We start from the raw sequence: 16,853 nt of genomic DNA on the forward strand, positions 1-16,853 counted from the left end.
ATATTCTAAAGAATTTAAATTGTAACCTTAGTACACTAATGAGATAATTTTATTTTCGTATTCGTCTGTAAATTTAATAATGAACACACATACAATTTTGTTCTCAGCAAGATACTTATATTCTCATAGTCCTAAGAGTAGACTAATAATTGACGTGTTTACAACATTACATGAGAAAATCAGCTTTTCAGATATTTTCCATTGCCCTTTCTCATTTGGCGAAGGTCAAGATATTAATATGAAACGTATTGGGGTAGGTCAATAGAAAAATTTACATCGTAAATAGTAAAAAAATGGAACGACAGTAAAAATTGAGTTGTTAAGAAAATTTACTAATAATTATTAGCGTTGGACTACAAAGCCGTGGGTCCCAGGTTCGAATCCTGGGTCTGGCAAGTACAAAAATTGTTTTTCAATTTGTGTGTGTCAGGGTATGGACCTAATAGGTTGAGAAAGTGGCTGACATCCATTTCTCGTAAAAAACAAAATCTGTCAATACAAACCTCCACTCTGTGGAGGCCCATATGATCCTATCAGGATCGGACATGGTCGAAAAAAAAAAAAAAAAAAATAATTATATCTCCATAATATTATGTATGTCTTTGGTAAAGTAATTTTCTACTGATAAAATGAAACCAAATAATTATTGTCTGAATGTTATTGGTAATAAATATTTCTCATTAATCTGTATATCGAGTTTCCGATTTCATGTTAAAGCATGTAATTTCAGCTACGTTTGATCATTTTCACTGCGTAATAATTTTTTCAATCATCTGTAAAAGCATAAATATTTATACAATTCAAAAAGACATCAGAAATACACATAGATATTATTAGAAAAGATCAAAAGTGAGATACGAAGTGGTTTATAGGGGTAGTACTTCGACAAATTAAATTTATAACAATTCGTCTATAATATAACAAGATATAGAAATATCTATCATAATCTAGAATTTATTGAAGTACGCTGTAGCGAATACATTGCTAGCTGTATGCGAAGCAAATGGAGATGCACTTCGAGTTCCTGTAGTCTGTACATCATCTCACCATGAGACAAGTCTTTATTTATTTTATTTGACCATGTTCGATCCTAATAAGATCACATAGGCCTCCACGGGGTGGAAGTTTGTATTAACAGATTTTTTTTTGTTTTTAGGAGAAATGGATGTTAGCCACGTTTGTTCAACCTAATATTTGGTCCATACTAATTCAAACACAAATTGTAAAATAATATGTGTATTTGAAAGACCCAGGAATCGAACCTAGGACCCACGATATTTCTCAATTCGCTCAAGTATCACGTGCGTCTAAATCCTTCCAATATAATTATGTACACTAACTAGGTCATCTACATACGATTTCTTAAGTTATTTTCATAAGCGTGATGTATATAATATTATAAAAAAATAATTTTAGGTCTAATATTTTTTGAATATTGTAGTACTATAAATAAAATTGTCTTCTTTCAGGCATGGCCATACTTTCTGTTCTTCATTTTCTTGGAGAATCTGATTCTTCGATTGGAAGGGAAGCCTGTTCTACGGATTAATGATACCATCACCAGCCTTTCAAATGGATTATTTCAAGAATGTGGAAGGTTAGTAGTTTTCCAGTTTTTTTTAGATCGGTTAAATAAATTTTGACAATACGTAGTAGATTACCGCGACTAAAATTCAATGAATACTGCATACACACCTGCTGAAAAGAATACTTCATCGTCTTTTTTATAGGTACGTTGATACCACAAGGGCCGTATTCAAAATTTAAATAGAACGGGACAGGGCGCCAAATAATAAAAAAAAACAATTTCTCGGAAGAAGCAATTTATGACAATAATATATTAAAAAAATATGCAAATGTCATAAAAAAGTGAGAGAATATTACATAAAACAAGAATTTACAGTACTTCATTCAAATGAAAGAACTTAATTTGTGAATGAATTTTATTCATATAATTCGCTTTCTTCAACGCCGAGAATAAATTTAGATAATGAAATTTTTTAAACTGTTTATACATACCTACTCCATGTCTGATGATTCATATATAGCAGAAATTCAATAAAACCGAATTTAATTTTAACGAATTTAAAACATAATTTTATGAAAAATAAAAATGTGTATAACTTTTTAAAATTCTTTTCAATATATTTATACCAGGATTCTTTCGTGCATTTAAAACGCATGTCCGTGGTAGACGAAAGTTACCTTTAAGATTCTCATTTAAAGCGTTAATCATTCAATATTATCTAATTTTTATGCTGAATGACTCATTGTTTACTTATACATATTTACATATTAGTAGTATTTCCCCCATATTTGTATTTTGTATATTGGTAAATATACCCAGCGGGATACATTGAAAATATATGGCGGTCCGCAAATTATTGTCCAGGGATACTGTTTTACATGAAAAAACAAATAATATAATAATTATTTTGTAATAGTATTTTAGGTATGTATACAAGGAATTTTAATTTTGGGCTGCTTTTCATTCTTAGTAGACACCTATTCATTTTTACAAAAAGCTTTCGTTGGGCAAATTTTTTCATCTAAAGTTTTACGTACCTACACGTCTTTATAGGTGATAAGAATAATATTACATAAAAACTGGCATAAAGTTTTTTTCTATGAATAAAGTAGAGCTATATATTTACTATGTATGTGGGTAAGTGCTCGTACTATATTTACTGGGTGCAATTTAGAGTAACTTATTGCTTTAGTTTTGTGCATTTTATGGTTATGGCATAACTTTGTGTTACCGAGGAGTTTCAAAAAGATCTTAAGAACATTATTATGAAGTGCTATGTGGATTTAATGTTAACAATAACACCATGGAAGTACATATATAAAAGTAATTATATTTTACAGCAATATTGTAATTATGTAGGACGTAGTAATTTCTTTTATTTGTAAAGGTGAAACTTTTTTATATGTGGTACAAGAAAATCTACAGTATAATGAATTTGAAAAAAAGCGTCATTGTCGAGTCGTAAGACGATAAAACGCTTGTGGGTAGGCTCGAACCACCAACTTTTCGATCTCCAATTGAGTGTAGGTACTCGTACCTACTATATATAATCACAAGCCCAATTTATTGAAAATGTCTCCAGTTATATTTCGTTATGTATCATTAACTCACAATGCAATATATATATATATATGTTACGCCGAATGTGCGAAATTGACTATTACATGAAATGGGCAAAATTTTGCCTAAATCATGAAAAATGCAAGCCCGTTGCCTTATTCATGAATTAGACAAAATATCTGCCGAGTGCATGAATTCGGCAGTAATTTTCTGCCTAGTTCATGCATTGGACAAATTAGATAGTAGCGCTAAGGTGGTGTTTTTTTGCAACTAAACCAAATGTGTCAAATGCTCATGCAATGGTCAAAATTTACGTATATTATTATCTATGGTAAAAATAGATGGTCGCGCTCCGGTGGTGTTTTTTGCAACTAATCAAACTAACCAAATGTGTCAAATGTCATTGATTATAATATAAAAATATACCAATCAATAACTACAATGTCGTTCATATCCATTTACTATGCGCAAAAAAATGTAGAACTACAATATGATAACGGAAGAATTTTATTAAAAGGTATTTTTGCGATTTGATTCGTGCTTGGGTATCAATCGTGCAATGTTTGCTTGTATGTTTGTGATAGTTTGTTAATACTAGTTAGCTAACCTCAAAATGGACATTCAGTTGAATTCAGAATTACAAAATCTAACCTAATCTAACCTAACCCAACCCAACCTAACCTAACCTAATAATAATAATATTATATTATGTACAATTATAACTAATAAAACCATCCGTATTAAATTTACTTTTTCTACTGTTATTTTGACAGTTTAAGAATTCCATACCCTGGCAAATTCACGTACTCGGCAGATAATTTTAATAATTCACCAATAAGGCAACGGGCTTGACTATTACATGAATTAGCCAAAATTTTGCCCATTTCATGTAATAGTCAATTTCACACATTTGGCGTAACATATTATAATATTTTATGAAAAAGTTTAATAAAAATGTCGTATCTTGTTTGGTATTAATTAGCTAAATATCTAAGCACCTTACACTATCAAGATTTGTTTCTAGTGATAAGTGTGGTACCTATCTAGATTTCAAATGTGATACTAACCTGGACTGAACTAATCCTTTGGCAAGTTCATCTGGTTATTTGGTCGAGCGAGTCATCTTATCTTGTTACTCTGTTTTAGTATCATTGATTAAATCTCTGTGAACTATGAATAAATACAAAACCGGAAGTGTTTCTATTTTATAACTAAAACATTGTATAACAGGGTGTATAGTGGTATAACAACGTGGCCCCAAAGTGTGTTCAAGTTATAAATGAAATAAAACCATCCTATAATTTTCATTTTATTGCTAAAACATCATCAAATTGTTGAAATGTGCCGATGTGGTAGTTTACTATAATATAAATGTTAACAAATAATCGTTAAAATGCTTTGATAAATTTAATATAAGTTTATATTATAAATCATTTCCCAAAAACAGTAAAACGTCTTAACCTGATTCATAAAGAATTTTTCCCAATATATTGGAAACACTTATTCATATTTAAGTGCTGTCAATGACACTTTAAGGGGATCGAAAATTTCTTTTATTGAATTCAATAAAAAAAAATCGCCACAGTAAATGAACCGCGAAATAGGAAAGCTCAATACCGTGAAGAATTTTTATTCACTTGTCTGATACAAGATTAAGGATAACAAGTAGTTAACAATATTTACTGTTACATTATTATTTATAATCATATGAAAAAGGTTCTGAATATTAAACAATACGATCACGATTAACACGAGCAGAATTAATTAATGTATTCAAACATATAATTATTTACCAATAGTGAGTCTATGTTGTGAATATTTGAGATAACGATTACAATCTCAAAATAAGTCAAATGAATTCCATATTATAATCTATGATAGAACAAACCATAATTAAAATCAGTGAAACAAATTGTGTCTATTTTAGGCAGGTACATAGTCAATAATTATAATTATGGTACACTATTAAACTTTACAAATTGACTTGTATATATCTATATTACTCAGAAATATTGTATATTGTAATAATAAATGAAGTATTAAATATAACAATTTACTTCGTTAACTTAAATATTGGTTTACGGATTGTTTTTCTTTTGGTGATAATAAACAAAAGTCATTATCTAAGATTAATATCGATATAATTTGAATTTATGGTTATGGGAAAAAATACATCAGCGTCATAGATGAGGACTTTTATTTGCTTGTAAATTTGCTGCGGAATTTTTAATTGATCAATATTTTTTAGATACCATCACTTATAGAAAGTTTTTTTAGTAACGTTTGTATTTAAAGGGATCCCATATTTAGATAAAAACAATTTAGTCTCAAATTATCCTAATGTGGACCTTGGCTGTCTCCAGGAAACGTCTACTACAACGTCACTAACCTCTGTCTTCCGCTGCAAACTTTCTCTTTCTACACAGTACAACTAGATCAATCTTAATCTTCTGGGCTGTTAAAGAGGAGCCTCTTTGGAAGTTGGGTATTTTTCATCTTTGAAACATGGCGTGCTCAACGGAGTTAATCGTAAACCGTATAAAATTCGACGTTATATGTGGTTTTCTCATATTTTTCGCAGGAACGAACCTCTCAGTCACATAATGCAGATCCCAGTTGAAGTTAATATGAGGTTAGGAAAAAGAGGAATCTATTTCACTATCATTGTTGCATCCATCAATAATTAACTTGTATCTATGTTATCTGGTGTTTATGCGTGTATACATCCGAAGTGAAGTTAATATAAGATAAAGAAAAAAATATTTTGCACTATCATTGTTGCGTTTGTCAATAGATCATTTGCATAATGCACTCAAGTGAAATAATTTTAAAGTTAGGAAAAAGAAAAACCTATTGCATTATCGTTATTGCGTCCATGAATATATATATTATATCATTTGCATGTAGGTAAGCTGGTGTTTATTTACGTAGAGATCCCTAATGAAGTTTTTATAAGGTTAGAAAAAAGAAGAATCTATTGAACAATCATTGTCACGTCCATCAATAGATAATTTTGCATTTATGTCATCTGGTGTTTATGTGCGTATGTATCCCGAGTGAAGTTAATATTATATTATTAATGATAAGAAACATAAGAATCTATTGAACTATCATTGTTGCGTCTATTGATAGATGATTATCTTTATGTCATCTGCGAAGATATTCCATACACAATGCTGTTATCGATGGTAGTCTATCATGTTTATGTTTAGAGGTGATTAATTGTTACAATAAGTTAACCGTCTATACTAAACTGCCAAAAGGTGCTATATTTTAATAGCCGCTCTCTTGGCTATGTTAACTTTTAGAGTGAGATAGACAGTTTTGACAGTTTGAACGGTTAACTTATTGTAACAATTAACCGCCTCGAGACATAAATATGATAATATTTATCACTTTAGCCGTCGATACCGCATTGTGTATATAATGGATGCACCGGTGTTTATGCGCGTATAGATCCTATGTGATGTTAATACGAGTAATATAAGATATAAGTTTAGAAAAAAGTTATGATTAAAAAATAGATAAGCTTTTGATTGATCTGTAATGTTTCATGTCATGCTTTCTTTTTCTTCAATTTTTCACATTCAAATTCAAAAGACAAAATAATTCAATAAAACGAATTTCAGGTACTTTTACGATGCGTTTTTACGACATGCGATAAAATGTGTTCACCATAAAAATAGCCTTTACCGACAGCTGAGCCATTTATATCGCAACGTCTGGGAAATTATTAAGTTATTTTTTCCACGGTGAAAAACTATATAGAGCGGTTGCGAGGGTTTTCCTTTATTTTATCGCCCTTTCGATATGTTTAGTAATAGTTGTAGAAGTATACTAGGTATCTCTTTTATGATCTTAACTATTGCTTAATAAGCAACTAGCGAGAGCCACCGCGTGATATTTGATAATAAAAAATAGCCAGATTTACAGAATGAAAAGAATAGACTGATTATTCGATTTCATTTTATTTCAAATCAAAGATAAAGACAACGGTTGGATCTATACGCGCGTTCTTATACTTGCACCTCACTTCGCTGGTCCTATTTGACCACTTAACCTACTCGTGGTTTAAAATTATTATTATCATATTATTAGTCAATTCCCGATGAGAAACGACTTTCTAGTTGGAAGTAAAATTAAATCTGACTAAGCCCTTGCGATCGACAATGGTTGGATGTAGACTCACGATCCTTTATCTGAAACCCACCTAAATACGTACGTCTGACCACTTTATCTACATTTGTTTTTTCACACGTTCTTTGCATTGTGCCGTTATCAGGTGGCTGAAAGTATCAAGACAACTGTAGCATATTTGTGTATACAAGACACATCTTTATATAAAAAAATCACACGTTAACAGAATAGGCCAAATAAATTTCATCAAATAATAATTCATAGTTTAATGTATTTTAAATTTGACTTGAATTCTTATTTATATAATATCAAAATAAATTTCGGTATGGTCATAATATCGAAGTTCAATATCTAGATATTTATTGATTTTTAATGACTTATTTTGGGTGAAGGCTGTTTCCTCATGTCAGGCTCACCAGGCACCGATAGCGAGGACTGGGCTGTGGCTGGCCAATACACACCCTAGAGATGTAGACATTTTTAGCGATTCATTATGTATTCTGTTTTTTAAATTCTATTTTATTGTTTAATTCATTAGTATTTTTTTAAATTACATTGTTTTTTTATTTTATATCTTTTCTATAAATTTATTTTTTGTGCTTAATGTGTCTTTTTTAAATAAATAAATAAATCAGTAAAATTTACTAAATTTGTTTTTTTATTATATCGCTTGATGTCTCTTGTAAATGTTTCATAGTACTGCACTTCGTATTTTCGCAAATAATAACGTCTCCGCGATACACTATACAAAATACGTTGATGTAGGTAGTCATTTTTTCACACTTCTCTCTTTTCTTTACAATGTAAAAGTATTTTTATTTAATTTCGAGCAACGTATAGAAAATAAACCCATTGTATGGAATCGTTTAGCTGTCGTAGAATTTAAATATCCCCCGGGCGAGCCTTTGGGAGGGTTTCTTTTACCTTTGAGTTGTCCACTGTATCGTTTTCAATTTGCTACAAAGGACTCGGTATATTATTTAATTATAATACGAATGACTGCCGAATGGTGTCTGTGAAAAAAAAAACACAAAATCCAAGATGCAAACTAACTTTATATAGCTGTTTTATCAGCGACACAATACAATTTTTCGTCAGTAAACTTTTTTAACAATGTTCACATTTACATACGAAAATATTCTAAACATTTTTTTAAAATAGAATAAAAGAAATCCAGACACTTGATGGATTTTAAAGTTAATGAAGAAAACAGAGTTTTATTGTATTGTAACATTTTTGTATTCTTTTTATATTGCAAAAGTAATTAATTAGAGATAATACATTTATTTAAATTATTTAATGGTGCTAGGTGTCAATTCTTGATGGAAATACGTTGTATTAATTTAATTGGTGGTTTTTATTCCACATCGTGTCCGGAAACATCGTGCATGCAGTTCGCTGTATCACACGTCACAGTGAAATATTGTATAGTAATTATATGGCCGTATATTAAAGACAGTCCAACCTCTTTGGGTCGTACAGTACTGACATAAAATTCATGTCTAAATACAACACTGTTCTTGTCGGTTTACACTTTAGGTACAAGAAGCCAGCAGCAAAAAAATGAAAATAGCCGATACGCTGGACTATTTGTTAGGTTAGGTTAGGTTTTCATTCTTGAATTCATGAATGTTGCCAAAATCAGCTATGGAAATTGAATTAATGTTCATATTGAATCTAATAAGTGTATAATACGGTCATCTCTTTCCAATACGAAAGCTCACGGCGAACCGTGCCACGGTAAAATGGTTTACGTACAATAACTTACATGTAACCATTCCACATAGTCAAATTAATATCATCACCATTGGATTTTTCCACTTCAATAACACATTGTAAACTGATACAAAATATATAAATTTATAGCTATTTATAATAACAAATTCAGAAGAAAATAATATTAATTTGCTTTTCAGAAAATATTAGTGTCAAGTACTTTGTTAGTAAAAATAGCTGTAAGATTTAATATTTGATATCAGTTCAAAATAATTGTCCTATTGACACGAAAGAAATTATAATATTTAAAGTATGTAGTACTAAATATTGTGTATTATTTTAATTAATACATTCAATAAAAGAGTATTATAATCTACTCTATAATACAGGTTGTTTTATTTTTATTTAAATATTGTTAACACTTATTTTATGTCATATGTCGTGAACGCTTTGAGTTTTTATGTCATGTTTATTATATTATTATGAAAAATTAATACATTTAAATTATAATTATAAACAAGATTGCTCAAAAAGCCTTTTAACTTGTTTCATGTATAGTTACGTAAATACTAGAAATTTGGTGTACAGATTCTAAAGCGATGATTACAATTACATTCTATTAAATTTTGAACGTGGTCCGGGACTCTATGGTATCTTTATATTTTTTTTTTAAATTACGCTATCGAACTGAAACTTTCACTAATGGCTGATTCTAATAATTATCTTACAGCTAACATATTACCTAGTATCTATATTAAGGCGATTTCTGGTAATTTACAATTTCAACTGTATTAATAAATAATAAATATATTTTTTATATTTATTACTTTTACTTGAAATCCTTTTTATTTATATGTAATCTTATTTAGGTTTGGTCCCAATATTGAAGCTCGATTTGATATAAATATAAACGATTTCAAGTTACACACATTCATATTTTTATAAAAATCGAGTTTTTTAAAATAAATATAAAAAATATTAAAACTATTAATTAGTCAAAAATCGTTACGTCAAAATATAGAAAACCTAATAACCTATATTTTAATAATAAATATGACCACAAAATATATGTAATAATAAGATGGAGTCTTGCGACAAATTCATATTTTATTACTTACATATTTTTACAATTGTAAGTTTATCTTTGATTTAAAATAAAAAATATTTTCCTTTTAAATGTTTTCAGGTACATGTTATTTAGTAATTAATAAAGTTGAAATTGTAAATTATCAAAAAAATGTCTCAAAATTTAAGCTTCGTATTTTTCCGCTAGGTGCCTCTGGTTGGCAAAGACATCGCCTTAACAATATTCAATTGAGCGTTGGATATTGTATATGCAAATAATAGATTTTTGCATAAAACTCTGATGTATTTATGCACATAAAAATATATATCTCATCGAAGTCTCTCGATATAATATCCGTCGGGTTGGAACATAATGGTCAAATTGACAAAGATCAAGCCTTGATAGTGTTCCACAGTGTTATCATGTATCGGGTAGTTTTCCCGAGCGTCGAATTGCTTTTACCGTCGATAGTGCCTCTTTCACCATCAATAGTGCCGCATTTACCGTGCATAGTGCCTCTTTTGCCGTGGTCATACTAGCTGGCGACCCTTGCGGCTATATTGCGGTACGCGTTACGGTTCAAAGCTCTATCAGCCCGAAAGCGCTTACTTTGGCAAAAGCTTTCGTACTCAAAAGAAATGAATTCTGTTTAAAATGGCACTAGAAAAAATCCAACTGTCTGGGAACATCTTACGTTATATTCGGTTTTCACTATATTCGTGCATTAAACACAAAGTTTCTTTTATATTGCATGGTATTTATTAAAACAAAAACTTCCCGTTAAAATAAAACTCACTACTTAAAATAATACACATTTGTAATTCTATTACGACGTTATGTTTTATACACATATTATGAGGTCTTGCGTATTGATACATAATACATAATATTTTATACATAAACTAAAAATAAATAACAATGCTTCTTAATGCTGTTTATTGTGCGGCTTAATTATGTGATAAGACTATTGATAAGATAAGATTTTTCACAAGATTTAAAATGTAGCTTAAACAGCTTCTTGTAATCATATGTATGTTTATAACGTGTTACCAAAAAATAATTACAAGATAAAAAGAACTTTTTATATACAACGTTTTTAAATTTTCTGTCGAATCATATAAACTCGACTTGACTAGCTTAAACGATCAAAAAAAATTGTACTTGATAGAAATAATACTGAAATGTCATTTTGACATTTCATATTGATTTCCATAGAAATGCACGTATATACTAATAATTTAGTTGCTAGGACTCCAGACCCCTAGCAACCAATAAATGTGGATAGGATTACGGATTTCTTCCGAAATAACTTTTCATACAAAACAGGATTAACTGATAATGAATTCAATTATACTTAAAGATGGCTAAAAGTATTAAAAAAATGCATTGGCATCGTGTTGTGATATATTCTAAAAGTTTCGAATGTCTAGCTAGTCGGAAAGTTAGTTAAAAATCGATTGAAAGATTTGTACTAGATAAACAACCACCGGACAAATAAGAATACGACCTAATAAAAACGTTGTAATAATAAAATTGTCTCTTTATAAAGTGCGTATATATTATACCTATTATAAAATAGACCTACTACTACTTGATTTCCCACATTAAATGTACACATTTAAAATTTGATTGTAATGAAAAAATATTTTTATGTCTGTTCGCAGGCTTATATTCAGGGGAGGAGAGTCGTTGGCGTACGTCTATATTTACGAAAATTTTCGATTATTGGAACTCCGTTGGGACTCGGCCGTAACATGGTATGCTGCAGCGCTTGGCGTCGACTTTTGCTACTATTGGGTCCACAGAGCCAGTCATGGTAAATACAAATAATATAGCTATATAATACAATGTATCTAATGCTTGATTATTTAAATAATTTCCATCGATATAATATGTAGTTAATTATTATTAATTAGGTACTTACATGAATTTATTAACTATGATAACGGGAATTTGTAATACGCTGGGATTTGGGACGCTCTAATATAATGTACTTTTTTACAATTTGAATTTATTCATTTACAATAAAAAAAGAGCAGAATAATATTTTTATAACGCACATTGTTTTTACGCACTTACAAAGTCATACTTCACTCTGTCGCGTTCTGTCATCGGAGCATAGGGCAAACAGAATGTGTTGATACTTTCATCGGTCCATCCCCACGACTTGCGTCTCTCACTATGTCAGCTCCGCAGCCCGTAGATTGATTGTATAACATCGCTACAGGGTGAGTGAGGGTCAGTCATATCGATAGAATTGTTGAAGTTGAATCATAATGGTGTTGAGTGTCGCATTTTCTGGCGGTCTAAATCAAGTGACGCACCTCTTTATAATATCAATAAGATAAGGTGCGGAGATATCGATTTTCAAAACTCAATACCCAAAACTTTTGAGACATGCATGGGTGTTGATAGCAAGCAAGCATTTTTTCGATGCTTTAATGTTACATTTTCTAAGATTTTAAGCAAACCGTTTTCTACAAAGATGGAACCTAAACTTATGAAAGTGATGGCAAAAAAGTACCTAATATAACACTAATTATTTGTTTTAGAACATATTAAACGAGGTGTTTAAAAAAGACGGCAGTTTTACTTTCGTAAAACTATTGGCAAATCATTAAAAAATGCTTAAGTACATATTTTTCAGAAAAAAAAATATTTTAAAATATTGTTTGTATACTAATAGGTAATATATTATAACTTTTTTATAATATATTCAAAAAATATATACCTTTAAGTAAGAAATAAGACGTTTTTATGAATTTATCAACATTTTTCAAAAATGAAAACTGCCGTTTTTGTTTCTAGCCCTCAAATATTCTTGTGTTGAACATGAAGAAAATATATAAAAAAAACGAAAGAATTCCTGTCTTCTACTGATTTCATTTAATAATAATTTCGTAAAAACTCACATTTTATATTGACGAAGATATTTTATGCAATTAGGTAGGTGATCATATAATTTTAGAATTTTAATACAAATATAAAATTATCAATAAAAAAATTGCATGATGAGGTCGAAAGCTTGCCGGGAGTACACCGGTGTCCCATAGGACTAATCCGTTCCGGACGGTACTGTGTTTGTCATATGATAACTTTTATTCACCCATTGAAAAGGCTGGTCATATAATACCTTTCATAATTATTGTGAGAACACACACACAAATAGATTTTCCTGATGGATTTCACCTCCGCGCTAAAAGCTCTGATGAAAAGCTTTTTCCATTTCTTTTTGAATTACCCGCCAAAGGTCGGATTGAGGGCACTCATTTTTTGCCGTTCGCGAGAGGGCGAATATTCAATAATGTTTCTGGCAGTAAGTAATACAATATCGGCAATGTTCCTTTTGATTTTTCCCACCAAAATTATTACGCGACAGCTGGTACATATGTTATATTACCATTATATTGTATGACAATCATCATCATTAAAAAATAAGTGTGTTTAATCTAGAAACTAAAATTATCCTCATGATATGTTAAATGAAACATTTTATATTATTTTCAATGTGAGAAACTTCTTCGAAAAATGCAATCAACTTTTGAATTAATGTAGGATGTATTCTAAATAGGTCGACTATGAGGAATAATTATGGTATATTATGTTTGGATATAAGCCCGCAGAATCTGTATACATTGGAGGAAATTTTTTTTTTATCATTATCATGCACTGTATTTTCCGTAATTTTTCCGTATGATCTCATGGTTTTATAGCATAAAATGGTAAAATATTAAAACTCTGACTTTTTAACAAAGTCAGTATTGACTGTATATTGGTGACACGTAATAAAGAGTAGCAGATGAAAGAATGAATTCAAATACCTATTACAACTTTTGAAAGCAGTGGTGGTTTTCCATGAGGCAGACGTTGCTTTTGCTTTATTAGAAAGGATCTAAATATCAATTGAATATAACCGAAGTATAAAAAACCTGAACACATAACTATTACTATATTGTACTATCCACTGTAATACATGTTTTAATGTCGGTTTATCACACAGGTAAATATATTTTACAAATATGCGTCCAAACCTTTCATCGCGATAAACCTCAACGTACCTAAACTCATCACTATTTGAGAGTAGGTTTCGTAGAAATGGTCTATTTTTTAGTAAATGATATTGTGTATGTCAATTTAAAGATTTTTGTGTATTATTGTCTGTTTAAGATAGCCAAAAATAAATAATAAAATATGTTAGTAGGTAACTAACGAATTATCAGATAATTTGAAACTAAACATAAAAGGGGTGGCATTCTAAGTCTACTTAAAAGGGGCACTTTGCCTAGGGACATTACTGATTGTATTTGAAGCAGTCTCGGTCATACCATGGGTATCTTCTCCCTGATAATTCATCGATCATATTCTTGGGATTGTTAGAGTAACCCATCCATTGCAAGTATACCACCCATATAAGTTGGAAAACTTTTGTATGAATGAAGAGTTGGAAACCCCTTTTAGTATGTATTTTTCTCATCATTTAAAGGGCGTATTCATTAAGTCAGCAATCAACATTGAGAAGGTTCAGAATTCGCCTCTATTGTATACTACTGTATGGATGATTATTGGATAACATGTATTACATCAGTACTATTGGTGAAAAAATATTGTCTATGGTATTTATCAACACCATTTGCAATACTGCTTTGAAGTATCCGACGTTTTTTCGTTATGTTCTTTAAATCTGCTTCCTTTTGTTTTCGTATACTATTTGTTTTTCTTCTGCCATCAATTCGATATAAATATAACACGTATTTAAATGTCATCTTGAAAGATCTCAACCTAATGAACGCATTTTTTAGTTCTAAAACCTCAATATCATAATGTATAATATCTTCCTTTCCCTGAGTATATTCCTTGATCTTACGTCATATACAAGAGATTTTATTTCTTTCTTTTGACCATGTCCGATCCTAATAGGATCATATGGGCCTCCACAGAGTGGAGGTTTGTATTAACAGGGATAACTAGGTAATATTCCCTACCGGGATTCATTTTGCGACATCAATGAATTTTTCATTGTTTTTGGTGATATTGAATCCAAAATACGTGAAATTTTTGAGCATTTCAAAATTTTACATCATTCATTTTAAATCTCAATAAATATTTACGAAAAAAAAAATAATTTCGTCACTTGATTGATACGTTTGAACTTTTAGCTGGTGAGTAACAAGATTTTGAAAAAAAAAATCATTAACAGAGTAGTATCGAGTAGGTACCTACCTGTAATATTTAATCAACCTTATTTTTTTATCAATGACTGTGATTTTAACTACGACGACTCTTAGCATGGGGGGAATTTAACTAATTTAAAGTTGGGTACCGCACTACGTTTTCATGGTGGTGAAAATGCAATTATTAGCGTCTCACAATGTAATAGTCTACATAAAGTGCTCCCGTATTCTAAATTAAAGCTCAATAACTATACCAACGTAGATAATTTATAATTAACTTACTGTTGCCAGTAATTAAAATATAGGGTATTTTTCAGCTAGTCACAAATTAAAATTCATTTTTTTAGTATCTTAAAGATTTTACACACAAATTGACAACATGATAAAAACGGCAACTTGGTTCAGTCTATCCATTAATTCTCGGAAAAAAAATACAAAAATAAAGTTGTTTGCACAACACATTAAAATAATTTGTGTTAAAATATATAATGATAATTTTATTACAATATATATATTTTATTAATGTTCTAATTTATTCACCGTATGCACACGTCTTAAGGGGGGACATGCTCGTCGAAGGTCAAAATTGAGTTTTTATTGTATTTTCAAACCATGATCCTGGACACTCCTTAAACGTTGTAGATAATCTATTTATATAATTTTGAAGCCTTATTATCCTTTATAGTTATTTTAAACATTTGATGACTGCATAAAGTATTTTTGTTACATAAAATAGTATTCTTTTAAACCTCTCGCTCTAATGTTTTAGAATATAGTCATATTTCGGTACATAACTGTGCAGTGGTGTTAAGATTTTTTTACATTTATTAATTTTTAAACGCATTTATAAAACCATTAGCATAATTTATTACGAGATAATTTTTGTAAAATATTCACGATAAAAAATTATTTTGATAATCTCTGTGATCCCAAATTTTACAAGAATTAGGCATTTTATTATTCAAAAAATCGGCAAGATTAACACATTTGAAGATGATTCTAAAGATACTTATTATAAGCTATGTCTTTGACCATTCAAGTGTGATAAACATCTTATGAATAATGATTGCTTTATAATAATTATTGACCTAAGAATAAGGTAGTGTTTTTTTGAAATACGCCATTTCTTTTGTCATTCCCTAGTAGTTAAGCTACAACATACGGCCGTAGCCATAAATTGACAAACTCTAATTAAAGTAGGGAGTAAAATTATGTTGACGCGCGTGTTTGAACATGTACCTAACCAAATTTTTTTTATTTTTTTTTCAAACGGTACATGTTCAAACACGCGCGTCAATATCATTTTACTCCCTACTTTAATTATAGTTTGTCAATTTATGGCTATGGCCGTATGTTGTAGCTTAACCACTGGGGAATGACAAAAAAAATGGCGTATTTCAAAAAAACACTACCTTATTCTTAGGTCAATAATTATTATAAAGCAATTATTATTCATAAGATGTTTATCACACTTGAATGGTCAAAGACATAACTTATAATAAATATCTTTAGAATCATCTTCAAATGTGTTTATCTTGCCGATTTTTTGAATAATAAAATGCCTAATTCTTGTCAAATTTGGGATCACAGAGATTATCAATATAATATTTTATCGTGAATATTTTACAAAAATTATCTCATAATAAATTATGCTAATGATTTTATAAATGCGTTT

General features: G+C 29.8%; 1 protein-coding gene across 3 annotated transcripts in view; it reads left to right on the top strand.

The window, feature by feature from the left end:
• Positions 1 to 16,853, top strand: part of LOC147079106 (alkylglycerol monooxygenase-like) — a 110,839-nt gene that overhangs the window by 35,293 nt on the left and 58,693 nt on the right. For all 3 annotated transcript variants that reach the window (XM_085953447.1, XM_085953448.1, XM_085953451.1), the window contains exons 3-4: positions 1,470 to 1,597; positions 11,672 to 11,823. In XM_085953447.1, the coding sequence (XP_085809573.1) occupies positions 1,470 to 1,597; positions 11,672 to 11,823 (280 nt within the window). The remainder of the gene's footprint in view (positions 1 to 1,469; positions 1,598 to 11,671; positions 11,824 to 16,853) is intronic.

This window comes from Rhyacophila brunnea, unplaced genomic scaffold (assembly GCF_057557595.1).
Source record: "Rhyacophila brunnea isolate RB1 unplaced genomic scaffold, BYU_Rbru_1.0 scaffold_10, whole genome shotgun sequence".
Classification (NCBI taxonomy): Eukaryota; Metazoa; Arthropoda; class Insecta; order Trichoptera; family Rhyacophilidae; genus Rhyacophila; species Rhyacophila brunnea.